At 42.9% G+C, this 27,489-nt stretch overlaps 5 protein-coding genes across 11 annotated transcripts in view; 2 read left to right on the top strand and 3 right to left on the bottom strand.

The window, feature by feature from the left end:
* LOC105451503 (hemicentin-1-like) overlaps positions 1 to 8,415 on the top strand; it is a 9,058-nt gene extending 643 nt beyond the window's left edge. For 2 of the 4 annotated variants that reach the window (XM_011691992.1, XM_011691990.1), the window contains exons 2-10: positions 1,231 to 1,326; positions 2,077 to 2,295; positions 2,736 to 2,857; positions 3,192 to 3,333; positions 4,132 to 4,229; positions 5,269 to 5,571; positions 6,441 to 6,636; positions 6,811 to 6,870; positions 7,428 to 8,415. In XM_011691992.1, the coding sequence (XP_011690294.1) occupies positions 1,231 to 1,326; positions 2,077 to 2,295; positions 2,736 to 2,857; positions 3,192 to 3,333; positions 4,132 to 4,229; positions 5,269 to 5,571; positions 6,441 to 6,636; positions 6,811 to 6,870; positions 7,428 to 7,579 (1,388 nt within the window). In that variant the 3' untranslated portion in view covers positions 7,580 to 8,415. The remainder of the gene's footprint in view (positions 1 to 1,230; positions 1,327 to 2,076; positions 2,296 to 2,735; positions 2,858 to 3,191; positions 3,334 to 4,131; positions 4,230 to 5,268; positions 5,572 to 6,440; positions 6,637 to 6,810; positions 6,871 to 7,427) is intronic. The other 2 variants (XM_011691991.1, XM_011691993.1) reach the window with 2 other exon arrangements.
* Positions 8,266 to 15,577, bottom strand: LOC105451504 (cofilin/actin-depolymerizing factor homolog). The gene is made up of 3 exons (XM_011691994.1): positions 15,384 to 15,577; positions 8,998 to 9,240; positions 8,266 to 8,870 (listed from the first exon to the last, which is right to left on the bottom strand). Exons 1-3 carry the CDS (start codon positions 15,384 to 15,386, stop codon positions 8,670 to 8,672), a joined length of 447 nt encoding a protein of 148 aa, XP_011690296.1. The 5' UTR covers positions 15,387 to 15,577; the 3' UTR covers positions 8,266 to 8,669.
* A 2,161-nt stretch (positions 15,578 to 17,738) lies between these two features.
* Positions 17,739 to 23,069, bottom strand: LOC105451501 (RNA polymerase-associated protein RTF1 homolog). Its single transcript, XM_011691984.1, has 7 exons — positions 22,740 to 23,069; positions 21,495 to 21,753; positions 20,961 to 21,368; positions 20,645 to 20,885; positions 19,826 to 20,552; positions 19,487 to 19,754; positions 17,739 to 19,373 (listed from the first exon to the last, which is right to left on the bottom strand). Exons 1-7 carry the CDS (start codon positions 22,818 to 22,820, stop codon positions 19,267 to 19,269), a joined length of 2,091 nt encoding a protein of 696 aa, XP_011690286.1. The 5' UTR covers positions 22,821 to 23,069; the 3' UTR covers positions 17,739 to 19,266.
* Positions 22,467 to 25,182, top strand: LOC105451502 (40S ribosomal protein S3-A-like). Of its 4 annotated transcripts, none has more exons than XM_011691985.1 (5): positions 22,467 to 22,708; positions 23,544 to 23,637; positions 24,069 to 24,391; positions 24,476 to 24,663; positions 24,960 to 25,182. In XM_011691985.1, the coding sequence occupies exons 1-5, from the start codon at positions 22,482 to 22,484 to the stop codon at positions 25,145 to 25,147; spliced, it is 1,020 nt and encodes a 339-aa protein (XP_011690287.1). In that variant the 5' UTR covers positions 22,467 to 22,481; the 3' UTR covers positions 25,148 to 25,182. The 4 variants fall into 4 exon arrangements, with proteins under 4 accessions (XP_011690287.1, XP_011690291.1, XP_011690289.1 ...); XM_011691989.1 differs by lacking the exon at positions 22,467 to 22,708 and adding an exon at positions 23,346 to 23,442; XM_011691987.1 differs by lacking the exon at positions 22,467 to 22,708 and adding an exon at positions 23,375 to 23,452.
* Positions 25,183 to 25,512: 330 nt separating this feature from the next.
* On the bottom strand, positions 25,513 to 27,372 carry LOC105451500. The gene is made up of 2 exons (XM_011691983.1): positions 27,276 to 27,372; positions 25,513 to 26,849 (listed from the first exon to the last, which is right to left on the bottom strand). The coding sequence occupies exon 2, from the start codon at positions 26,672 to 26,674 to the stop codon at positions 25,568 to 25,570; it is 1,107 nt and encodes a 368-aa protein (XP_011690285.1). The 5' UTR covers positions 26,675 to 26,849; positions 27,276 to 27,372; the 3' UTR covers positions 25,513 to 25,567.
* Between the last annotated feature and the right edge of the window lie 117 nt (positions 27,373 to 27,489).

The raw sequence follows: 27,489 nt of genomic DNA, 5'->3' as shown, positions 1-27,489 counted from the left end.
GGCTAAACCGCGCGGCGGCGACGGCGGCGGAGGGCCAGCACGAGGACAATGAACCACCGCACCGCGTGATGAAACGTACCTGCGTGTAACACCAATTCTCGGCTACGGGGGTGTTCACTTCCGGCGGTGGTGGGCTCGGGACGCGGCTCACCGCCATGCTACTGCTGCTGTGCAGGTTCGAACTGACCCGCGACGTCTGAGGCGCACAGTCGCTCACCGCAAGTCTGTAAACAGAAGAAAAAAAAACGTTTAACCACCATTCGTACATTACGGTAGCAATTCAATTCGAGTAGGATATCAGAGCGAGCGGCACAGAGAGAGAGAGAGAGAGAGAGATTCCCGAGAGAGAGAAAGACGAAGAAATATTCATTTCTTAAAAGCTCCTTCGCCCCGCGTGCGCGCGAGCGCCGCCGCGCGCGGCATTTACGCGCGAATGATTGATTCAATTTTCACTGTATTGTTTTCCCACTTTAGATAATCGTCGCGATAACAAGGAACACGTACATACGCCGGGGCAACCCAGTTCTCTCGTGATCGAAACCGCGCACGGCTTAATCGGGCTGAAATATCTCCTCACACGGTGGCGTAATTATAGTCGTATTTCCGTATGTGGAATCGATTTTTTCGAAGTAGGGAAAACCGCGCGCCGGCTTGCGCGCGTAGGTAAGGGAGACACGCGTAAAACTATGCGTCTGGTTTGCTCGCGTCCATGCCGGGCGCACGCAACTTCGGCAATCGATTCGACTCGCTCCCCGCCCCCCCCCTCCCTCCGCGAGGGATTTTGCTTCCGTAAGTGCGTGCAGAGCGAAGATATAATCGCGCGCTGTAGTTTCGCTTTCGCAAGGCTGACCCGTCGACGTGCTACGTATGCAAGCCGACGACGCCGGAACGGGGCGGGCGGCACGACGCCGCGCCGTGGCGATCGATCATAAAGAAAGAAATGGATCTCCAGTGCGGCGTGCATGCACGACGACGGCCGCGGAAACAAATTCCGCGCGGTCACTATGCGCGCGTGCGAGATAACGCGCGAGAGATTTTTCGTGACGAGAGAATCGGTAGGAAGGAGGGGAAAACAGGACGATTAAGTTTCGCGCACGAGCGCGATTTCGCAATGCGGCGTCCACCTTGGACGCGGCGTCGTTAAATGACAATTTAGTTATTATTATGTTATACTCGTGGGTATACATGTATATGTATAATACATGTGTATGTATTATGTGTGTATTACAGGCGCTCAAGCTGCGACAAACCGCGACGGCCACCCGACGACGGTGCAAACTTTCGAGAACAAGACGGTCTTGCTGCCTTGCTACGTGGAGGGTATACGTATATATCATTTGTTGAACGCGATCGATTATGCGCCCTCGCGGCGTTTCTTCGCTTTCCCGAAATGATTAATCGCCCGTTTCCTCTCCCGTCCCGTTGTACCTCACTTTCGCCACTCTCTTTCCCTCCTTTCGTTTCGTCAAGTATTATATATACGCGCGCGCATGCACGTATATACGCGCGATACCGTCCCAGTGTAGAATTACTGCCATTTACGAAATTGCCCGACACTCCGCCGAACACCGCAATCTCAACCCACGCGATAACAACACGCGCCGGGTTGTCTTTCGAAACGTCATTACTCCTACCTACGCGGGCGTGCAAAATTAGGATAAAGTGGCACGTGGAAAAGGGTGTGTTTCCGGGCGAGCAGCTGCCGGCGCGCGCTGAGGCCGCCGCGCGCTTTGTATCGCCGGGAGCGTTACAAATGAGTCGTCGTGAGTCTTGTTAAAGCCTCGCTTCATTAAGACGAACGGTGATATTTATATGCACGCTCGCTCCTTTCTTTTCTCTCTTCTTCTTTCGCACGTCGGTACGTTGGATGACGTACGTTGTTTGAAGACAGAGAGAGGAAGAAAAACCTCTCCACCCGAGGGTTCATTTCGCCCCCTTGTTAGTGGGTATATAGTAAAAGTACTACGTGTGCCGGGTCCGAATGTCGGTTTTTAGGGCTTGGGGGTGGAGGGGGGGGGGAGAACGCGGGGATTTGTTCAAGTGCACGGAAAAAAGGTTATTTCTGCCCGCGTATAGGTTCGCACGAAACGAGGGTGAGATGGTGGCGAGAGGGGGTCCTCCTGGCTGATAGCGTCGTTCAGGAGCAGCCGTCGTCCGAGCGAGTCACCCTGTATACCAACGGCAGCCTGCGGATCCTCCATGTGCAGAAGGAGGACAGCGGGGAGTATGTGTGCCAGGCGATCAGGCCGTCCCCCTGGGGACACGTCACGCAAGTACACGAGATCGAAGTGATCTGTGAGTACACACCGCCATGTATATACCACCGCGATAAGTGTCCCCTCCTCCTCCCTCTCCCCCCCCCCCTCCTTTCCCACTGCCACGGTGTAACGTCCCAAGGGGTAATCCGTCCCTTGTACATCCGAGGCGGATCGACGCGCGTCGAAAGGATTCGAGAGTCCTTCACGTTTGCGCGAATCCGAACTGCGCGAGACGTCTATCCGTCTTCTCGCCGTCTTCTCGTCGGAGCCTTCCTTATCTACCTCTTACAACCGCTTTCAACCGTTTGACTTCTACCACCGCCTCCCGACCCCGCCGAGACTCTCCTTCCCTCGGGTCTTTCTCTCTGTCGAGGCGGAGATCTGAATTTTGCATGAGCGTGTAAACGACGTAAAACGTCGGCTTATGCCGTACAACAGCGGAGATTTATTTGTTCGTTCGCGCTCCATTCCGCTCAGATCCACCCAGCGTGGAGACGGTGCCGGCGTCCGGCGAGCTGGAGGTCAATCTAGGGGAGAGGGTGGAAATGCAATGCGTGACGAAGGGTGTACCGGCCCCTACCATAAGTTGGAGGACGAAGGTAATCGATATTTCAGGGCTATTCGATTCAGGGCTATATACCGTTGCCTATATGCCAAACGATATATATTACGCGATTCGCGTCAAAGTGCGAGATGAGTGGGAAACGTTCGACGGCGAGGCCGGTGCAGGGAAGGAAAATCGGGGAGGGGAGAAAAAAAAAGAAAAGAACGAAAGAAGAAGAATGAAAACGCGACGCGAATGTCCGTTCGCGAGATATACCTCCCGTTCGGACAATAAGTCAATTAAATTGGAGTGGTGCGTTGATGTGATAAAGCGGAGTGATAAAGCGCGGTTTTTCTTCTTCTTCTTCTTCTTCTTCTTCTCCTTCGCAGAACGAGGAAATCCCATTATTGGACTCTCGATCACACTTGAAATTTCATGCCGACAATTGGAATTTTTCCGGCACGTATACCTGCGTCGCCACGAACGGAATCGGGGAACCCGCGCAGGCGGACATAGAGCTACGTATCAGATGTGAGTACCCTCTAGGTGTATCCTCGCTTGAACGTGCAGTGTACATTACATCTAGAATTTGCCGCATGTGCACTCGATTAATAGCCGCAACCCGGCTGCCCTTTATTACAAAGTCGTTTCGGGAGCATCCGCGATTAATCGAGTTTAATTACGGCCGACCGTACCCGAAACGACTCATGCAAATCGCGCTGTACCCTTCGCGCCACGTAGCAGCACAATTAAGAAATTGCCGCAGATTGCTCCCTTTGGTATACCAATCAAACGCATGAGCGAGCCAATTATGCTGATTGTGCAGTCGCTACGAGTGTTTTGCAGATGTTTCCGACGATCCTTTCGCTTCTGCGACATCAAAGCAAGGCCTTACGTGCATCTCTCAGAAGTGCAGCTTTAAAGGCATAAACAGCACGATCGCGTGTGTATGTGGTGTGTGTGTGCGCGCGCGCACTTTAATGTATGATTAAATAGCAAAGGGTGAGTTCGGTCAAAAACTCCGATAACCGATTAACAACTGCAATCTTATCAAACAATACCATTGTTTTGTTTTGTTAACGCGAACATGATTATTAATTTCTTGTTTAATATATGAGAAATAAGATTAGATTAGAAATAATTATAGTTTGAAACTGTGCTTTAAGCGATTCTTGCCAGTTGAAGTAATCAAGTTAATCGGAACTTGACCGGGGTCGCCTTAAGTGAATTAACTCGAGCGAATATTAATCGCAGTCGAGATTCTTTTTGTAATCTTGAAAAAATTTAACGTATAAGTATATATTAAATATTTACATTAAAAAAATGCAGATAAGCCGGAAGTCTACGTGCAGAGACATTGGGTGCACGCGTATCCGGGGTTACGAGTAAAGCTGGATTGCATGGTATCCGCCTGGCCCGAGGCGAAGGTGAGGCTCCTCTTTTCTTGAAGACTGTCAACGGCGCTCGATTGCGCGTTAATTAACAGTTTGAAACAATAATTAACGGCGCAACTTGAACGAAGGACGCGGACGCGCGCGAGTCACTTCGGCGCGGCTCGTAATCGGACTTTTAATTACGTCGCAAGTGTGCGCGAGCGGACTTCGGAAACCGATTGCGGCTGTAGACGTATCTTTTCGTATATATATATATATATATATATATATATATATATATATATACTTGCGAGGCGCAGCCCTTAAATCAGGATTTTCCACAAGAGATAAGCAAGTCGAAGAACGGACGCGAATAGAATTTATTTCTTCACGGGAGAATGAAGACTTTGTTTCACTCCCTCTCTCCCCTCCCTCTCCCCGTCGGGGCCAATGCGAAATTGTGTCCGCGTGATTACTCGCCCCGGTCGAATAATCTCCGCACCCTTATTAACCACGAAACAACGTAAAATACTTTGAAAGACGATACAGGGGGGTCCGACGGCGTATATTGTAAAAATAAATTTTTCCGCTCCGAAACTTATGTCCGATTAAAAATTTTTCCCTCTCCTATATACACGTGTCACAGATAGCGGAGCATCCGATAGGAGATGCGGATCGATCCGGCCGAGAGTCCCGACGTCCAATACAAATACGAAATATTTTTCTGGCGTTACGGCTACTCGTCTTTTAGATTTCGACGAGTTCTTCGCGCTCGGTAACTAAATGAAACCGCCCCACCTATCTGCCAAGCAATTTCTCACCGTGATCCCTTAAAGCCAGTCGCACGTGACAAATCGATTCGTGGGGAACGTGACTTACCGCGTACCGCGTTTTTTTTTTAATTTCCTCGCGAAAGAAAAAAAAAGGAACCGGAGTGAGTCGGGGAGAATTGTGTTACCGCAGCCACTCGCGGCAATCGATCCGATGCGGGGGGATGACGTTACCGATCTCGTGTAACGAGAAGTTGTTAAATGATTAACGTTTCGACAAAATTACATGGAGTCTCGTCTTCACTCATTCTTCTTTCTTTCAGGTTGAATGGTTTTTCAACAACAAGACATTGGAGTACTCGTCGCGGATAATGAAGCACAACACCGACAACGATCACAGCCTATTTATAAGGCAAGTAGAGACGGACGATTACGGTTCATACCTCTGCCGAGCGGTGAACTCGTTGGGTGTCACCGAGAAGATGATCGAGCTGTCGGGGATCGCGAATTCGGCGGTGTTCAAGAAGGACTCGCACAACATGACCAGCACGTCGTACTACTTTGTTTGGCTGGTCGACAGTTACAGTCCTATTATCGAGTACCAGTTTTGGTTCCGCAAATACAGGGTGAGAATGATTCAATCATAGACCGGAATCGTCAATCAGCGAAGAGTACACACGTTTCCCCACACATTTCCACGCGAAATCTCGGGGGCAAATCGGTGTGAACTAAATCGAACGTCTCTCGAAATCGACGTCTCTCGTCCTCTCCTCGAACGTATAGGCGTGGGATTTAGTCCGTGGTTTTCGTGCGTCGCTCGCGTTACGATTCTGATGGCCGCCGCGCATGCAAGGGTCGTAGGTATAATTGAACAAAAGGCAATGGCCCGGCGGCTTATTACTAGAATCTTCAGTCATAAAATATACGTTTCTCTTGCTTTTTAACCGTCTCCTTGAATCCCCGCAATAAGGCGAAAAGGAGATGCCGTAAGTAGAGCGAAATGCAGAATATTGAAGTAACAAAATATTTGTTTGGTTGTCTCGGCGCGCGCTCTACGAAGATTGAAAGCTGTTTTATCAGCCAATATTTTTTTCCTTCTTTTGAGGGGTAATTCATTTCCTTCATCTTACTGTGCTTTGCGCGACTCGTCTCGGCCTCGAAATAATTTACAGAAAATGTGCGGAAAATGTTGGTAATATAATAAGTTTTAACTGACAAGATATCGGAAGGAGTCCTAATGAAATTAATTTAATTGAAATGCCGTACAGCCAGTGAGAGAAAAAATATATAATTATATTTTGTTACCGCCGCTTGACTGTTGTTTTAAACGATTCTTTTGCAATTCTTGTGCAAAGTAATTTTATAATTATATAATGCAATACAATATTAATATTATATCAGACAGATTATCTTCTAGTAGCTTATATTCCTCTATTCTTTGAAGATCGATTTCATCGTGATCGGGGATTTTTTTTTTTTTTTTTTTTTAACGTAGAGAGGTGGTGGCGGTGAATGGCACAAATTGTATATACCTGGCGGTGGCAGTGTGATCGTCAGCCCGGTGCACATAGGCTCCTTCAATCTGACGGGGTTGGACGCGGCGACCCATTACGAGGCGGTCGTTTTGTCCAGAAATCGTTACGGATGGAGTCACCCCTCGGAGATACTGCGCTTTCACACTGAAGGAGCCCGTAAGTAATAAAGATAAGTCGTTCGCATATATCCGCTGCCTCTTACCCTCCCTCCCGTTCCCATCTCTCTTGCGCGCCCGCGCGCGACATGGCGATTGCGAGGAGAGATACGTCTGTGAGAGGAAACTCGGATCGCATGTGATAGTATATCGCGTCCTATTTTGCACGTTGCAGCTGTCGATTCCAGCGAAAATTCCGAGATGGATGGCGATCAAGAGCAGAACAGGATAGCAGGTAAATCTGACGGTTCTATTTTTAATCTTTCTTTCTTTAGCTAATTGCCAAGAGAATTAATCTTAATTCTCGATCGTATTGAGTTACGTTCAAAAAACTTATTTATAACGTGACCTAATTTATTTTAGCTTAAATCGACAAAAAAATGGTTAAAATTTTCTGCTTTATTCCTTAATATTCGGAAAATTCAGGAAAAATCAGAGCTACCTTTACCAATTGATAAATGCATTATACGCTACATTTATCCGTTTAACTCTCTTATATTCAATCGGACATGCATATTCCAACATGTTTAAAAATCATATCTCATATCTCTGGTAAATATTGAGTTATTAAAATCAAATAGAGTTCGTTTTAAGGGAAATCGTTAAACTTTTAATAGAATATTGTAAAAAATATATTATCTCAATAAATTATTCTTGCAGAGTTCGAATTCTTAAAATATGTAATATATATAAAATGGACGAGAAATAGAGAAAAAAATTCAAATAAAAAAAAATGTTTTAGAAATAATTACCAATTGTTGAAAGTTAATAACTTGTGTTGTCTGTTTGTAGTCGTACAGCTCTCATCCATGTCGCAGCATTATCTTCTGACCACGGACGCAAGTGGATCGATTTATAATCGAGCGCAAATCTTGTTGTTGATATTAAGTACGTTTTGTACCTTACTTATAACACGCTCACAGATTTTAACTAATGTTGTATAAAATGTGGAGAAGAATATAAAGTGCGAACTGTTGTAATTTATGCGTACATGATACGGCTATTGTTGAAATATTATCATTGTCAGTCATACGTTTGCGAATCATTATGTCGATGAATCATCTTCATTAAATAGATATCGCAACATCATTCGTATAGTCATTACGTAGTTAGTGTCATTTCATTTTCAGAGTCTCAAATAATGCAAAAAAATTAGTATAAATTTTTGTTATCTCATGATTTTATCTTGAAATATTGCAATTGTGCGAACAATTTGTATAATTAAAGCAATATAAAATAATTATTAGTTATCTGCGAACTAATTTCGTCGGTAAACTCTGCCGCACAATTCTGAACCTGCTTTTTACCACTTGCGAGAGAAATATATCGTCAGTCGAGTTCAGTTGCAGAAATTTTGCTTCGAGACAGGATTTGTCTCTGCAAGTTCTACGAGAGCTGCATTATCGACGAATATTGTTTTCTTGTTCGGTTTTTCCTCATAATTTATTTCCTTTATCTCATCCCCGTATCTTTCCCAGATAATCTCGGTATCGAAATAACATACGTGCGAAAATATTGACAATGGGTTTTACTGACAGGACATCGTAAGGAGTCATAATGAAATGAATTTAATTTAAATGTTGTACAGCCAGTGAGAGAAAAAAAATGTAATAATTCTGGATCTTACTGCTTTGACTGGTTGTAAATTGTTTTGTATTCTTGTACAATTATCTTATAATTATATAATAATATAGTATAATATTAATATTATATCAGACAGATTCACACAACGTCCGCAGTATGGAAAAGGGATGATTGGCCCTTTTTTTTCTTCCTTTTTTCCATTTCTGTTTACTTTTGCTAATATTCACTCCCATGATGACTAACATATGTACGCAAAATACTTGATAATCGGTCTCGTTTAAAAGTGAAAAATATGTAAAAACGTGAACCCTCGATGCAACGACAGTATAGAGCATTATTGTTTTTTTTTTGTTGTTGTTTCTGGGAAGTTAATTCGCGATGTACTGTATTCCACTTGATTTTCTTTTTCTTATCTTGTAATAGTGGGTTTTGGGATTTGCTGGAATACTCCTAATTCCTGTCAGTAGCTCGAAGCTTCTCCTCGACAGCCTCCTCGGAAGCCTCCGACAAGTCTGTCGCCTGTATATACTTTTGCACACCGACCAGCGACTTTTTCAAAGCGTCGAAGGAACTCGAGTACAACATCTTCTTCTTAACCTTGGCCGTGTCGGGACACCACGACATCAAGAACAGTTTTTGTTTCTTGGATGCCTGAGAAAAGAATCACACAATGACTTCTAAAATAAAATCTCCGTTATCGGCGAGCTCCGTCAACACTTTTGAAGTACGTGTCACGGGAAAAATAATTTACACGAAAAATGGATAGTTAGACAATTACCTCGGAAGTACCCTGACACTGATGGGTATATTCGAAGTCAAACAGGCCGTAACGGCACTCTCCGCTGCCGCCCTTCTGTAAATCCTCCAGGAAGGCGTCGTAAGCGGCGTCGCGGGGTCCGATAACTTCGACATCTATCTGCCTTTCGTCTTTGATGTAGAAAATCACATATCGGTGCTTTTTGTCTTTCTTGATCTCCTCGTACGTTGTCTTGCAAACGTCCGCGACTGTCACTCCAGATGCCTGATAAAACAAACGTAAATATATGATTTATTATTGTGGTGAGAAATAAAGCGAGGGAGAGATGAGATAAGCGATTATGACGGTCGACGTTTGTTGGCGGTTTTTAAATCGTTAACATTATTGATGTATTATCGCGTGTGTATGTTATACCTTCTTATCAATTTAGAAAAATTGCCGAGATACTTTTTTTTTTATCGGCGATATATTTTATCTCTCGCTGAAATTTTTTTATTGCGAAACGGATTAAATATAGAGAAGCACGAATTTATTCGTCAACGTCTCGCAGTGACGAACAGCCGCGCACGAAGAGTCGCATGAATTTCACCGACCGTTCGACTGGCCGTTGCTCCGCGGTGGCCAGGACGATTGGCAGAGGCGGCAGAGGACCATCTCGCGTCAATATGATAACGTCCGCGGACATTCAGCAATCGGCACACGTCGCGCGCCGCGCCGACGTGTCAGTCGGGCCGTTTAAGCCCATTTCGCGGGCAAAATACGTGGGGAGGACCGCGCTACCGAAATAAATTCTTCCCACGCGCGAATCCCGACGCTAAAAGAGATCCGACGATCCACTTCTAAAGTTATCCCCTGGCTCTCGGGCACGTGCCGCGCGCTACGAACTTTCGGCCGGTCGTGTCTCTCCTCTCCGCGCCGCGGAAATTCGTGAAATACGACCGCGGATTATCTCGCTATCGGAGGACAAACGGAACAGAGGAAACCTCAGAGAATACCTTTTCTCGCCATTCTCACAAGCCAATCTCGCAATCTCAACTTTTAAATTATACCGTTCAGCAAAAAGATCTAAACCCGCGAGAGGGTACGATCGCTTCGTATCGATTTAAAAATTGTATGACCAAGTATTTCGGCGAGCATCAAAAAAGTTACAAGGAATCCTTTTTCTTTCAAGTTGGTTCTTCGCCAAGCTTGCGTTATTCTATCAGAACGCGAAGTCTGATGTTCCACAATTCGAATTATTTCCCTCACTTCTGGCAAATGCATGAAAATGAAATTGGCTCACTCAAAGGGTGAACACGTCATTCGATCTACCGCGTCGTACAAACATTTATATTTTCTCGAAAGTTACGGGCATTCGACTATACCACGACGAAAAACCACTTCGTCTTCCGATTGCAATATAAATACCACGCTGAAAATTTTTGAAAGATCATCAAAGTTAAATTTCTAAGCTAAGCAGGCAATTTTTTTTTACAGCAAGTGATTTCTCGCGGCGGTTAAGTTATTGAACCGACGTTTCGGCGTCTCGCGTTAGAATTACGTTGCGCAGCGTTGGCTCGAATTTCGCGGAAGCAAATGAATATTCGCGATGCGGACTCGTGCGATCGTTAATTATGGGCACGAGGCTCAAATACGGACGTCCTCGATAGCCGACACCCGTACTAATGTATCGCCGCTCGTTCCACATGACTGAAGGAACGCAGAGCGGATGTGAATCGGAGTGCGGAGGGGCGGGGGGGGGGGCTCCTGCGAGAAACGCGACGGCTGGAGGGTGAACGCCGGCGAGAACGCAGAGGATGCAATTCCTGGGTCGATATCCCCGACGGGGCGGCGACAGGGGACGCCGGTTAAAGGGATGATGCCCGTTGGGGGGGCTCCCACTTCTGGGGCGTGTTGCGTACCCCTCTTGGCGCAAGTCGCACACAAGGTCAAATGGATGATTCATCAATAAATCTGTCTGTTTTAACGGCGCTTTCCTGCGCTTTCTACGTTTGATAAGGAAATATGCATGCACTTAAAACCCGTATCAGACATATTGGAGAGCGAGAAATGCAAATTGAAGATTGCAACTCCGCCGAGACAGTGCGTTACAGACCAGAGGACGGCAAATTACGGTCTGCATAATAATTACAATATTTTGAATTTCACTGATAAAAAATTTGTAGAAATTTGTTTTTTTTTTTTTTGTTATATCTAACATCTTTCTGGCTCTCGCTAGTATTAAAGTATTTATTATCTGATTACCCTTCACAAAAAAGATTTGCTGACTATGCTGCTGTAAAAAAAAAACTACCTAACAGATAAAATTGTAATCATCCAAATGCAGTCTTACAGATTTTATAAAGAAGCGCAGCTAAAACGGAATATCTGTCGGACGAACGTGTCCTTATTCCGATCTTCGGCTTGGTAAAGATCGATCGCGAGGCAACGTCTCGTTTCGAGAGGGTGACACGATAAGAGGAAGACTGTCGCGATGGCAGAGAGTTTAATCAACCGGCCGTCGCCGTCGCGGACGCGAGACGTCAGTGAACTTCGAGGAGTCGCTGGCCCGCAAGAAAATAACCGACCTCCTTACAGGCTCATTGAATTTTTCCCTCTCCCGGTAGCTAACCGGCGCGCACCACTGTGCCGTGCATCGCGCCTCTCTCTAGTTCACTGTCATCGTCGAGGCGCAGCGAGGTGCGAGAGGATACCAGAGGGGAGCTAACAGATCGGAGAAGGGGACAGTTTCGCGAGGAGAGCCGGCTCTCCTTGTCGAGAACGTCGAGGTGAACGGTTCGCAGGAAAAAAAAAAAGAATTATATTAACGAAAAAAAGCTAAAGGTTTGAGAGAGTGTATAACATCCAATGTATATTCTGAATTTCATGAAGTTCAGAACGCGATTTTGCTATACGTTTTATTATGCTGTAAATTATAATTTACAGCATATCATCGAATTATCTCGATCAAAATCATATTCGTGCGATATAGATAAATATTAAATTAAACATAGAGTATTTCAAAAATACCTTCAGCGACTTCTTCCGTCAATTCTTTCCATTTTTTTTTTGTATCGTATATTTTCATAATTGCAACTTGTATCAGAATTTTATAAGTAAATTCCATTTAAAATTAATTAAAGAACATTTTTGCTCGCGTTTATACATATTCAAGTTTTTCAAGCGCTTACATAGTTCAAGGATCACTTGACATTTTTGCCAAGAAAAAAATCGACTTTAAATCCAAAGAGCTAAAAATGAGTCCATCGTTACGAGAATCATGCGTTTTTGCGACACCTTGTACACGGATAATAAACATTTTTACATGGTGTCGAGACCTGGGTGGCACTACCACGTCACTCGATAAGTCGCTCTATAATTACTTCCGTGGGTATGCAAATTTCTTCGTGGGAGGACGAGCAAGCGAAAGGGCGCCGCGGAGGCGAACCCGCGAGAGGGTTAAGGTCGTGCTTAATCGCACGGACGGGGAACGGAGAGAGAGAGAGAGAGAGAGAGAGAGAGAGAGGTGGATACCACGCGATAAGCGCATCGAGTCACGGTCTTATTTATATATCGCGCGAGTCGCAAGTGGTTTTGATAAAAGAAACGCGAGCCGTCCTCACACACCGTCGTCGCTGCGCCGCGCGAGGTTGCAACTTTTCGCGATATTAACTGGACGCTTCCGCTATCGTCGTTATCGCCTGCACGCGTTTTGCAACCTCCCTCGTTGCGTCAGGCTCTCACGCTTACCGAATTCGCGTCGACGCAGCCGTACACGTAGAGAGGTAGCTTGGGCTTTTAGTGTCAATGTCGGCGGAAGCTTCGTTAGTATAACAAAAGGAAAAAAAGAACAAGCGAGTTTGTTAGTGCCCTCTCTGTTTTCGACGTCAATTATACAACGGCAAATAATATTCTTTAATAACATATTAAAATAAAACACATGTATCTTATTCCTCAATTATTTTAATTGTAATTTTAATTGCAATAAATTTATTATTTTAATGGTGCTTCAATTAAATATCGTTCTATGTATCGTTTCATATAACAACTCTTCTTAACTTATTGAAAATTCTAAACTAAAATCTTGCGAAAGATTTGTTGCATTATTGGATGGAACTCTCGTTAGATCACTGTCTATCATAATAGATGTCGCAGAAAGAACAGAGTCAGTTAAACTAATTGGGGAATAGTCAGTAGCAATTTAGCTTCAATTTTGAACATTTTGATTAAAAAAAAAAAACGATTATTAAAATCGTGTCATCGTGAGATTTTTCATAGAACGCGGCTTCGTAGATCGATCGCGTGACGTTCAGTCGCGTGAAACGAACACGATAGAAATAGATATCAACTTGAACCCTCTTGAGATTCTCAATTATTACATAAATTCGACATGATATCGACGCTCCTTCGGCCGTAATCATAATAAATGCAGATTACGAATTAAACTCCCGCAATTTATCTCTTCCTCTCCCGCCCCGAACATTCGAAAGTATATACATCCTCGTTTCGATTGCGGCGGATGTAGTAACGTGGTGCAACCGGAAAGAGGCTGCAACCGTCTCTCGCTGTCGGTGGAAAAACCGATCGCCACCGATTTTCGGTGTAGATAGCCGTTTCGAGCGAGCGATCGCCGAGATAACGCGCGAACCATCGCCGACGATTTAACAACGATCCCGGTGGGAACCACCGAGTGAGATTCGAACAGAAATGGTCTGAAGGGAGGAAGAGGAGGAGGGGGAGGGGGAGAGCGATAGCACGTGATTCGAAGCGCCCACCCAAAATAAAACACGCGGTGCTTCCTTTGAGGATGACGCTCGATCTTGCCTCGATTCCGCTAGTGACATGTGAACTGCCGCTCTCCCTCTGACGAACTGACGTTCCGCGAAACATGATATTATTTATCGTTATATCAAAATTCGTCAAATTTTTTTAGATGTATACGGAAGTTAAACTTGGGAAAAAATAAGAAGATTCAAAAGACCCCGAGAATGCACCTATACAGAATGCATCTCTTCGCCTTTTGTCTCGTTATATTTATTCATTATATTTTTAATATCACGCATCATCCTCTTCTTCCATGTGCAGTAAGTTGACACATGGTATATATACTCGATTTAACCAAGTCGAGCGTGTCACGTGCGCGCGCGCAAAATCAATGCCTTTTTTCTTGACGAGAGATGACAGAAGAGATACAGGCGAACAAATAAATAGAATAAATAGACATAATGCACGCGCGATTGTGGAGGCGCCATTACAATGTTGTGACAAATTGAGTCACCGTCGCGTTCTTTCGCGGCGGGCCCCGTTACCTTTTACGTCGTGTGTCATCGGGGCGACCGTCGCGACGTACGCGAGGGGGAATTCCTCAGGAATGCTTTACGGTAAAATTCCGGTTTCGGAAATTTCGGCGCGCTCGCGTTGAAGTAAATCGGGATTACTCGTTCCTTCCTGGACGGAGCTAAAAAGAGAAACGAAGCGCCGCCGAGAGAAATCCCAGTTAACTCGAATTTAATATTTATAGAAACGGGCCCTCGATATCGATAAATCGCGTGCCGCGGGATAGGCCATCTTCACGGATGCAGGATCGAACTTGCGAGAGTGACACCGGTTGCAAACGGGTGCAACGTTCAGAGAGGCGAAGGGAAGAGGAGACAGACAGACGGAGATAGAAAGAAAAAGAGGGAAAGGGAGAGACAGAGAGAGAGAGAGAGAGAGAGAGAGAGAGAAAGAACGAGTCGGAGAAAGACAGAGCGAGAAAACGCAATCTCCCAGGCATAAAAGCGCGATCTCACGCCACGGTGACGCTCGGCTCTCTGTCGTCACTTGATCGGTCGGTCAATCGGCTCGCCGAAGTGGAAATGAATCATGCGCTTCCTGGAAGCGTGCGCTATCGCAGGATCGTCACCGTCGTCACCGTCGTCGTCGCCGCGGAATTCGCACGCAGGAGGGCTAATACGGAGAGGTCGTCTCCGAGACGGTAGTCCGCGACACGAGTACGTGGCCGAGCCGAGGCGAGGCGAGGCAAGGCGAGATCATGAGGAGAGAAGACGCCGCGGCGAGATTCTTCCGGGCCGCCGCCGTTACGAGAAAGGAGGCGTATCACGGAGCCGGGCAGCAATGGCCGACCGGCGCGTCTGCTGCGGCCATAACCACAAAAAGGCCGTCGTCGGCTGCCGGGCCGGGTCGGGTCAAGTCGAGTCGAGTCGAGTCGCCGGGACCTCGCCCGTGTCTATCGCGGACCGCGCCGTCGCGCGCTCCGCACGGACGACGTTCTCACCTTCGCGGGGCGTATTATAATTACGCGCGGGTTTGGGAATAAACGTTCGCGTAAAAACGGCAGCGGTACGGCGGCCGATGACGACGACGACGGCGGCGGCGGCGGCGGCGGCGGCGGGCGACCACCGCCGTCGCCGCGTTCGGATATTTACCATTTTCCGTAGCGAGCGATGTAGCCGGTGGGCAGAGTTACACGGTGAACGGGCACTTTAACCGACACTTTCCCGGAGTATCTCGGCCGTGGTGGAACTGGATAATAAGCGGCGCAGTGTCCAGTCGAAGGGATCGCGCGGATGGCTCACGGGCGAACGGGAAGGGAGGCTCCTCTCTCACGACCAGAGCGCCGGCTATCTCTCTCTCTCTCTCTCTCTCTTTCCTTCTCCCTCCCGCGGATCCTGTATCCCTACGCCTGCGCGCGCGCAACGCCGCCACGGACGCCCCCCGATTGGCCGGCGCGGTCGGGCTTGACCCGCGCCCCGTCGCGCGTCGTCAAAAATTCGCGATCGCGTGCCGCGCGCGCGAGACGGAAAAATCGCGCCGCGAGGCGCGAATCGCGAATCTGTTCGGTGTTTCGAAACCGAAGTACGGTATGCCCCACAGCCGCAATGTATGATACCGCAAAAAAAAAAAACCGGATAAACGAACGCGTCGCGCCCGCGAGCCGCGTATTTATTGGGCGCGTGAAGCAGAATCGCGCGGCGGATCGTGGCGACGGGAACGCGCGACAAATACGAATTGGAGCTCGGCGGCGGCGGGGGATGGCGGTAAACGCGATAACGCGAAATATTCCGCGGTCGGGGGCGACCGAGGTCGATCCGGCGTGCACGTGTACGCGAGATCGATTCGCGGCCACGTTCGTTTCGGGAGGAATCAGTCATTGACGCGGGGACGTGCCGGTCGCGCGGCCCAATCGCCGCCAGGGACGTGGGGAAATTGCCTTATATGGGCAGCGGCGGCGTACGAACGATATGTCCGGCGCACACGCGTCGCGACTGCGCGCGCGTCGAGTGTCCTCGCCGAAACACGCGACCGCGGCGTGCGCCGCCGCGATCGCCGGTAAAGCAGGGGCCAAGGGATGTACCGAGACTCTCCCCGGCACGGCGTCGTCCACATGCCCTGAGAAAATGTTCGATCCATATTTGGGAATATTTATCACATGTATACACATATCGATATTTATTCATCAAACTCCAATTATCTTATCTGATGATTAACTTATCAACGTAACGCCAGTACTTGTTAACACGGATACAATTATTAATTTTTTGGACCGTATTGGCGTTTTAATCGTTTCTTAATTTGTATTATAATTTTTTAAAGTTGTTTAACATACAGAAAAAATTGTTTCTATATGTAAAAAAAGAAAAAGATGAGACAATTTGAAAGAGCGAAAAACGATTCTGTCGGTTGAATTCATTCATTGCCGATCAAATTAATCGAAACTCAGTCGAAGTCGCTCCTGTGTAAATTTTCTATTAGGATAGATTTCGTGGAATAATGAAAAGCAAAGATATATAATGCTCGATACAGAAATTATATACGAAAAATATCGTAACAAAATACAGAATTTTTTGACAATAATGCGCTTAGTCGATCCAAAAAATATATAAGATATCTAGTAGAATAAATATGAAATATATCCTAGAATAAACACCCACATCCACGTACGCACACACACATATGTATATAAAAAAGAAATATATATATATATATATATATATATATATATTTCTTTTTAAATGCTATTAGCAGTTGTATATAGTTTATAACATTATTATCTTTATACATACGAGAGTGGCATTACATGTTACAAAAAGATGCATCTTGAGCAGACAATATATGTACTTTGAAATTTTTGTAACATACATGATATAATTGCTAGAAGTGAAATCTTATATACATGTTTTTTTTCCGCGCGAAAACATGTATTCTAACAAAAAAAACGCACATATTACAATAATAAAAAGACATAATATACAAACATAAAGCAACTTATTATATGCGTGCGCGTTTGTATATGTGTGTGATGTTGTATATCTCGACATTATTAGCAAATTTTATATACATACATATATATATGTTATATATTTATATATGTATATATAAAATTTACTCTAATACATAGCATACATATATATATATATATATATATATATATATATATATATATGTATGAGTTTATAATTTAAAACGTTATCTATTCTTCATCGCTTCTGAGTATTATAAATATTAACGTCTATTATATCAGCATGCTAATCCTTCATACATATGTTTCATACAAACGTATATTGTACAAATATAAGGATTGCTTTCTACAGTTTTACAATACTTATTGTTAGCAATTACACGATTACGATATTCATGACGATACTTTCTACGTCAGAAAAATAATAGCTTATTAAATGGATTAAGAAAAGGATTCTAGTCTTTTGTCCGTGCTTATATAACACACACACACACACCTAAATACACGTATGTACATACTAATTCGAAAGAAATATAGAGATGTCTTGTTATAATATAATACGATGTAACATTCGTTTTATACATACTTTCTACATGTCATAGTCATAAATACAGTTATAAAACCGAAACATTATTTCGTACGTTTGACACAATCTTTTTCGGCGATATTAAAGTAATAAAAAAATACGTAAGCGACAGGCAGTTATATTAACCTATTTTAGTTTCTTAATTTTTCAAACGAAAAAAAAATCGATATTGCTAAAAAATACTTTTTCTCACTATCGCATTAATAGGGTCTCAAACGATAAAAATTATAATTCAAAAATATTTATATACAAGTTTTGCTGTTCCTCAATAGAAAATAATGAATTATATATGGTATCTAGGCAGTAAATTGAGAGAGATGTTGAAATGACAATATACTGTACATTAATGAATAATACACCTGCGGTAAAACGTACAGAATATGTGCAATTAAAAAGATATAAGTGTATCTAATTTATATTAATGTATAGTATTGTTGTATTTACGTTGAAGTTATACGTATTTTTTTTGATAAAATGGCCTTTTAGCATGATCTTTATTCTATCGTGTATAACATAAAATCCTATATCACTTACAACATAAAGTTAATTCTTATATAAACAATATATTTTTATTTGTACGAAGTATTTTAGTTATTTGGTAAATAACTTCATTATTTCAGTACAAATATGTCTTTCTTCGTTTCTTCTCTCTCTCTCTCTCTCTCTCTCTTTCCTTTCCAGTTAAGTATAAGATATAGTTTTCCCACCATATATGGTATTGGAAGATGTGTGATAAAACGTAAGATAATATTTTTTTCGCGATAAACCAAATAATATACCTTATTCCTTAAGTACTGCAATTATCAAACAATTGCTCTGTGTGATGCAATCGTTGCATTTGTGATCATATTTTCCATCTAGCAACAGCATCATCGCTATTTGGAGTATGTAATAGGAACCGATTCGTTGGAACCTTCTTAATTGAACCTCTTTAATACGTTGAGTGTCACGATAAATGTTCGTGGTAGTTACCAATTCTATTTATACGGCGAATAATTACCTGAATTGAAGAGCGCGTATTGGAACTTCAATTAAGTGACATACATGTTAATATGACAGCAATGACCATATATCGTACATAAAGTTACATATCCGAATGCGCGGATATAGTCATTAATCTGACATCATATTATTAATTCTAAACGCCATCAAGTATCGTATAGTTTGTTTCGTTAATATTCCTTTATTTATTAATAAGTAACTGTAATACAATACCAGCGTTAATCCGGCGTGTATAGAATTAGCAAACCGTTAACCACTCAACGTATTAAATAGATGAATTCGCTATTAGTCGTAACATTGCAAATGTTAAAAATAACCTACAATCTCTCAGTCAACCATTACGAATACGTGCCCTCCGTTCTTGTTAAACGGAACATTCGACAGAGACGAAACGAGGTGATAACATTTTTAATTGCTAGACAACCTTCCGACACAATAGTGGCCTTATCATATCTCTACGATATTAAAGACGTATGCACTGTTAGATAAGACCGCGTTTCTTTTTGTAATCTTCTAGATTTAACGATCGGCGAGGTCCTGTATCCTTGATGTTATTAATGGGCTTCGGTAAAACGCTAACGGGATTGTCTAGAAATAAAATTGTATAAATTACACAAATATTTGTACTCCACATGCTTTTACTTAATAAATCGTTGAGTGAAATATTCGTTAACTACGAATCGTCGTCTCGCGAAACTTACTTGGAATAGGAACCTCCAAATCGATTGTTATATCGAAATCGTGCGCATTGAACAGGTCTTCTGTGCTCTGCTTCTTCTTGGAATCCTGCCCATTCTCCTTGTCAGCCGACCCTGAATCTCCAGCCGGATGAGGATTCGATTTGTCATTTACCGGAATCGTCGCCACCACTTCAGAGTCATCCTCCGGCTTGTACACCATCCTCGGCTTGGTACTTCGCCTGGTGAACGGGTCGTCGACCTTCTTACCCTTGTTAGCCTTCAGTTCTTCCTGTTATAACAATTCGGTTAGTCGAAATCGAAATATCGCAATAAACAACGCGCCCATATCACCAATATTACCATTATGGCCTTCTCAGCCTCCTCCACGTTTTTCTTGCGGTTGCGATCGTTTATGTACGATATACTGGAAATCGTTGCCGTGCGCATCTTATCCAGTTCCGACGCGCGCTCCTCCAGTTCGCTCAACTCCTGATTAAGTCGACTGGCCGTCTCGTCGTCCCCTCTGCAATTGGCCGCGTCGCGTTCTCTCATCAGCTGCGCCTTCTTCATCGCGTAATTGTAGGGAGTCTGCTTGAATCTCTCCTTCTCGCGCACTATCTTCTCTATGTCCTCCTCCTTGAACTCGTACACCAGCGCCTCCTTGATGTCCTTCAACTTCTGCTCGACCTCGTCGAACGTGGGCGTCGATATTCCCTGCAGCGCGCAGGTCTCCTTCCACTTGAAGAACTCGGAATCCGTGAATTCCTGATTCGAGACGAACTCCAACCTGAATACGCGCTCCTGCGCGCCGTGACGCAACTTCAGCCCCTTGTTCGTCCGCGTGCCGCCGAGCTGATAAATCTTCCCCGTCTCGCACACGCCGCTTATCTCGGCCACTCGGTAGACAGGTTTACCGTTGTTGTTGCCAATTCCTATTCTTACGAAGCAACCCTGCACCACTCGGTCGAAGAAGGGCAGGTGAACGAATCTCTCCATCTTGTGACGGGACAGTCGAATCTTGTTTAGATCTTCCTTAGTACTGATGTACACTGGCTTCTTGGGTCTGGCTTTGCTGCTAGTGATCGATCTGAAAACAACGAATATCGAATGTAAATATAACTGACGCAACCGAGAGACGCAGGATGTATCATTTGCACGAGAAGCAGCCTGAAAACTTACTTTTTATCGTTGTCGGAATCCGAATCGCGACTCTCACTCGTGGACGATCGACGCTGAGACGTCGGTTTAGCGACTTCCTCTTCCTCTCCGCTGTCCGACGAACCGCTGTCGTCGGAATATATATCGGAGGCCTTGAGTTTCGTTTTGTTCGCACCACTCTTATGATCGTCGTCCAACTCCTCTTCCTCCATGTCCTTTGACTGTTGCTGCTGCTGCTCTATCCTCTGTTTCTCCTTTTCCTCTGTTGGAAAAAGAATCGGCGTATTAGAAACGTTTGCAACGTGCAAAGGTAGCGATATGGTCCGCGATACCTTACCTCGTTCCTTCTTCTCCTCGCGTCTAGCTTTGAGCAACGACATCGCATGGAACTTCTTGTCTTGCTTCTCCTCTATCGTCTTCTTGCGGTCTTTACTTCTCTCCTTAGGATCCGGCGCCCGATCTATTTTCTGCTTCTCCTCGACGCCCTTCTCCTTCTTTTTCGATTCCTTCTGCTTCTTCAGCTCTTGCTTCTTGGCCATTCTCAGCTTTTTCTCGATTTCAAATCTGGTTTTCATAATCTCGCGCTGCTCGATTCGTTTGAAAATTTCCTGTTCGCGTTCCTTCTCGGTCATTTGCGCAAGTCTAGCCTGATCCTCCGCGTCTCCCATGAGCTTGTCGTCGTAGCCATCGTTGAATTCTTCTTGGCTCGAACTGGAACCACCCGGATCGGAATCCGATACCTCACCTGTCGCAATAAAACGACTGTTACTTATTATATATATATATATATATATATAACAAACTAAAAAGAGTGATCATATTCGTATGTTAAAAAAAATATACATTTAAAATAAATTGAATTACTGCGCACCTTCTTCTGGCTCTGAAAGCTGTTTAGCTGGTTCCTTCTCACTGGCACTGTCCTCTGAGCTGGACTTAGTCATCTTTCGTTTGCTTCTCTTTGACGCTTTTTTCTTCTTCGTTTTTCCAGCTTTGTTATTCCAGTTATCATCAGAATCTGATATATCCGACTCGTGTTTGATGTCTTTCTTAATAGATGCATTATCCTCGTTTGACTGAGAATCATCTTGGGACTTTCCTTTCTTTTTCTTTGCCAGTGACAACAGATCCTGAAGTTAAGTTAAAAAAACACGTGCTCAATTATGAATGCATAGTGAAAATCATAATAGTGAAATATGCGATAATAATGCAATCACAGAAATGATAACAGCAGCTCAATTCCAAAATGCATTAAGCTTCACAAGCTTTCACAAGCTCATAACATCATATCAGCTGTGACATATTATAGTCACACATATTATATTTTATATTTATTACTCCCGATTGCCGCCAACCGAAGGTTATTATTATCTACTTTCAGCAGCTGCACTATATTATCCATGTTCAAAATAAAGTGTATAATCAAGCGTTAAAAAGAAAAATCCAGACAGTTGAAAAATAAAAAAAAAGTCAAGAGAGACATTAGATTTGTTTCTTGTAGTTGCTGAATATTAGTGTACATTTTTCATATTTAAAATATTCAATATTCTAGTACGGTTCATGCAGCTCTAGTGCAGTCATAAAAAAACAAATCTATTAGATCTGTTTGCGTTGCTTGCATTTTTTGTACTCAAAGTCTTTGCTTTCCTTTTCTCTCTTTTTTTCTAACCAAAAATATTCTCGTTTTGAGCAAAAATTTGTAGAAATTCAAAAAAAAAAATGACAAGAACAAGCCTACTGTTTCACTTTAAACCAATCATTCGTAATTCGTAAGAGATACATAAAATATTCATAGATATACACGAATGCATTTTTATGGGGCAAATATTGCCGTAAATTGCACGAAAACGTTTTGAACATGAACGCACTTCAGGGCGGGGAGGGGAGGGGGTGCATTTTGCGGATTCGTACAACAAAGATCTCGGCAAGCCTCAAATGTCCTGCACGGTACGACAGCGAACGCGAGAGTGAATGGCACGGGACTTTGAGGGGGTTTTCGTTACGTCGCTTCACCGGACGGCGAATTTTCGCTGATTTGCGCCTTCAGCCTCCACCAGAGGTTATACGGGCACGGGACTTTCGTAGGTACGTAAAGTCAAGTTGTCGAGCTACTTACATTGTCCAAGTCCGAGCCGCTCTCCGACGCGCTCCCGCTGCTGTCGGAATCTATGAGGGCCTGGTGTTTCCTCTTCGGCATCCTGGCGGCGAGAGTGCCCGTCGACGGAAGGGAGTGAGCGACCAAGCGATCTCGCCGTGCCTCATGCGACGCGAGCACGGGGAATCTGGCCCTCGGGGAGCGCGTGCGAGGCAATGGAAATAGAAAACGTGGAAATCACACTATTCACAGCGCGAGTGGGAACATAAGTAACGGCGACGATAACAATCCGCGACACAGACCAGGCTACCTCCGCTACCTGTGCGTTGCGAGATGGAGGGACGACGAGCGAGTCTCGCGCATGCGCGGTCCCGCGAGCGCCAGCAGACGCCGTTATGGCTCCTGCGACCTGCACAGCGCTCGCGCGGGGACGCTTGCGTTTTTGTCCATTTCCACACCGGACGTAGATTAACTTCAATCGTACGGTTTCATTTGCCTTTTATCTTTCTTCTTAATTCTTTAAAGTTGAAAAAGATACGAAGTAAGTTAAACCTGGATTAAGGTTAGTCTACGTTTTTGGTATGAATATAGCACGGACTATTCGATATTTTTATATCGAGCTATAAAAAATATCGACTATTCGATATTATCGAATGACGATATTGACGTCTAGTCAGTCTGGTGTATTCGATATTTCGACGTGATTCGATTCGACGTGTGAGAGGTTAGGAGAAGTCAGCGACGGGTTAATGCTGTAAATTCGGCAAAGAAACATACGTTCCAAGGCTTTTAAACAATTGTAATGTAATTCTCCTTGTGTTTTAGCCGTAATTCAGTTGAGGGAAATTTTGATTCACGAGTGTCCCAAGGAACATTAGTGGAAAACATGGAAAACCGTTCGATATCGAAGAAGAGAAAGGTTAGTAATTTTCAAGAATTCATAATAAATACGTAATATAATAAATTTGAGACCATATATTGAAACATATTCGCTGCGATGCTGGAATCTTTCGGAATGATAATTTTGTCAAAAATTAGGCGAATGATATAATCGCGTAAATATGACATATGTTCTCCACGTCGGTTTTTCACTTGCACGTGGGTTTTACGAGGGATTCCACGTGTCCTGCTACAAAATTATTTAACGTATATATAAAATTTTGCGGAATTCAGTTTGATGCATATTAATGTTCAACGCAACGTTCTCTTACTTCTTGTTTGCTATTTGATGTTGTGTGACTGCGTTTATTTCAGTAAACAAATTTTTGAGGTTATATCAGGTGTATGTGCTCGAGATGAGAAATGAAACTTGGTGTTATTAATGTTTATCTTTTTTATTTTTATTTTCAGTTTGTGGGAGATGGTGTCTTCAGGGCTGAGCTAAACGAGTTCCTGACCCGCGAACTCGCCGAGGATGGCTATTCGGGCGTGGAGGTCCGCGTTACGCCGAACCGGACGGAGATCATCCTGTTGGCCACCCACACGCAGAGCGTGCTCGGCGAAAAGGGCCGCAGGATCAGGGAGCTTACGTCCGTAGTGCAGAAACGGTTCAATTTCAAGGAACCGCAGAACGTCGAGTTGTACGCCGAGAAGGTTGCCACGCGTGGGCTGTGCGCCATCGCGCAGGCGGAATCCCTCCGGTATAAACTGATCGGAGGTCTCGCTGTACGAAGGTAAAGCAAGGCCGTTCACACTCCGTTCTTGTCGCTCGTATTTTCTACCACTATTTTTTCATTGAAAGTTTCGTTTGTAATCAGGGCGTGTTACGGTGTTCTACGTTTCATCATGGAGTCAGGTGCCAAAGGTTGCGAGGTGGTTGTCAGTGGTAAACTGCGCGGGCAGAGAGCGAAGTCGATGAAATTCGTCGACGGCCTCATGATCCATTCGGGCGAGCCGACTAACGAGTACGTGAACAGCGCCACCCGGCATGTGCTTCTTCGGCAAGGTACGATTTTGCGTTATCACGATCATTTCTTTAATTAATATAGTGTATTTATAAAAGTTACACCAATAGGTAACATCTGAATATATATCTAGATCATATTCCTTGTTTTGGGTTAGGTTAGGTTAGATTCACGGTATTACGATTATTTCTTTAATTAATATAATGTATTTGTAAAAATTACACCAATAGGTAACATCTGAATATATATCTAGTTCCTCGTTTTTATAGTTACTTATATGTATAATAAAAAATACTTATAAAAATGTTATATTGTATTTTTTTTAAATATATTTTAGGGGTATTAGGAATCAAGGTTAAAATTATGCTTCCTTGGGATCCCAACGGCAAGAGCGGCCCGAAGAAGCCTCTTCCGGATTACGTATCCATCGTGGAGCCGAAAGAAGAAGTACCGCCGTCCGTTCCGATTTCCGAGGTGAAACCGTCTAAAGATATACCTTCTCAACCCACTCCTCTCGTCGTGTAATAATTATTTGAAATACATTTACAAAGAGAATCAAAGTGTGTTTTACTTTTAAAAATGCTTTAGGTATTTTTTATTTGGAAGGATTTGTCGACTGTATCTTGAGACAGTTCGACATACTAGTCTATTTATAAATTAATTCAAATTTTAAGCATGATAAATATTCAAATATTAAATAGAAATTAGAGAGCTAAAAATTAACAGTTATTTTGATTTCGAAAATAGTAGTTTGATCGAAGCTAGATATAATTATTATATGTATAATTCGAGCTTGATCAACAGTAGAAATATGTATATGAATATTAGGAACCTTAGAAGGATGCTGGCGATGTTTGAAGAAAGATAGGGCATTACATTATAAACCAAAGTTTGCTAGTATGAAGTATATATTTTGGAAGAACAAATCTGATACAATATGTGTTGTTACGTATAATTTTCAAGTATTTCTTCTTTTATTTCTTTTTTTATTGTTATGTCATCTTGTTCTTGGAAGTTTACTTCTTTTTTTATTGTTATGTCATCTTGTTCTGGGAAAATTACTTCTTTTTTTATTGTTATGTTATCTTGTTCTTGAAAGTTTACTTCTTTTTTTATTGTTATGTTATCTTGTTCTTGGAAGTTTACTTCTTTTATTGTTATGTGATCTTGTTCTGGGAAAATTACTTCTTTTTTTATTGTTATGTTATCTTGTTCTGGGAAAATTACTTCTTTGTTTATTATTATGTCATCTTGTTCTTGGAAGTTCACGGAACTTTCTTTTCTTTTTTTACTTCTTTGTCGACGTTCTCGTCTTTTGTCAGCTAATATTCTTCTTCTGCGGAGTTCCTCCAAAGAAAACAATTTTGGTGGATCACCAGGCCTTATGATTCGAGGAAAATGTTCCAATTTTTTCAATTGAAACATCTGTCTCAAATGTTCACGCATTAAATTTTTATCATACATAACAGTATCTGGCTTCACATTAAATAAAAGTGATACTGCAAATGCAATCGCAAAAACTCCACTATCATTACTACTGGATTGCTCTTGAACTTTTGGAAATACAACTGGTTTTTTTTTGAAAGGATGAAATGGATATAATTTATCAAGAAATACTTTATAATGCTCAGGCAATTGTTTTAAATTTAATGAATCATAAATATAAATTCTTCTTTTATCGTAATAACTACAAACCCAATGTCTAGTTGAATTAGATATTGTATCACTACAGCTATATAATAGTTGAATATGCTTTTGATCTTTAAAAACTGGTTCGATCAAATCAGGACATTGGATTTCCCATGATTCACGTGGTTGGTAATCCGAACAATTTTTTAATAATGATCCAAAATAATCAATATGAGCATCATTTAACGGTTCATCTTTCAATATGATCTGCATCGTGTAATCAATATAAGCATCATTTAACGGTTCATCTTTTAATGTGATCGTGTAATCAATATGAGCATCATTTAACGGTTCATCTTTTATTGTGATCGGGTAATCAATATAAGCATCATTTAACGGTTCATCTTTCACTGGAACCTGCATCGTGTAAATATTTAGAAAGAATCAACGGTAATAATTTTTGTTTATAATCAGCATTGATTTTAATGATATAAGCTGCCTGAGGCAAGTCTAGAATCAGGCGCTGATATACAGCCGATGTTTTATTTAATTTCAGTGTTTATATAGTGTCAAAACACAGTATAATTTTTACTGTTACCTGCAAATAAAAATTTATATATTATTAATATTTAATCATTTATATATACAGCATATAATACTTGGAAAATAACATACTATTATTTTTACCGAAAATATACTATATCACCCGTTTTATTAACCTATCATTTATCTTTAGTACATTATTTTGTCATTGTTGAAAGAATATTATTCAAAAATAAGGACAAATCAAATAGCTTAATCTTTATTAATAAAATAAGTAGAATGTTTTCAATATAATTAAAAAATAAGTGCATCGAGAAAACTAATTGGCATCATGAAAACAAAAGGACAAATATTTTCTTTCTCGTAGCAGTGAATTTCTAATCGTCACATATAAATAAATTAAACAACGCCGAAAATTAATTTCTCGAATCGACAAACCAAGTATAATATCGAATTAATTTTACATTAAAGCAAAACTCACGTTATAAGAAGCAGCGATAAAAAAAAGCTGTAAAAACTCTCAGAAACGTAATAGAAACGAAAACCTGCGTTTCCTTGCGTCTTTTGCCTTCACGAATAAGGCTGGCTGCACACCAGCCGCGATGTTCGTCCCGCGCGACATCCAATAAACGCACAGCTTTAGACTAAGAACAACGGTAAAGCTAAAAGCCGATTGGATATCGCGCGCGTCGCGA

This window comes from Wasmannia auropunctata, unplaced genomic scaffold, assembly GCF_000956235.1.
Source record: "Wasmannia auropunctata unplaced genomic scaffold, wasmannia.A_1.0 LD336050.1, whole genome shotgun sequence".
Lineage (NCBI taxonomy): Eukaryota > Metazoa > Arthropoda > Insecta > Hymenoptera > Formicidae > Wasmannia > Wasmannia auropunctata.
The sequence above is the reverse complement of the archived record's forward strand: the minus strand, read 5'-3'. Positions and strand labels throughout refer to the sequence as shown.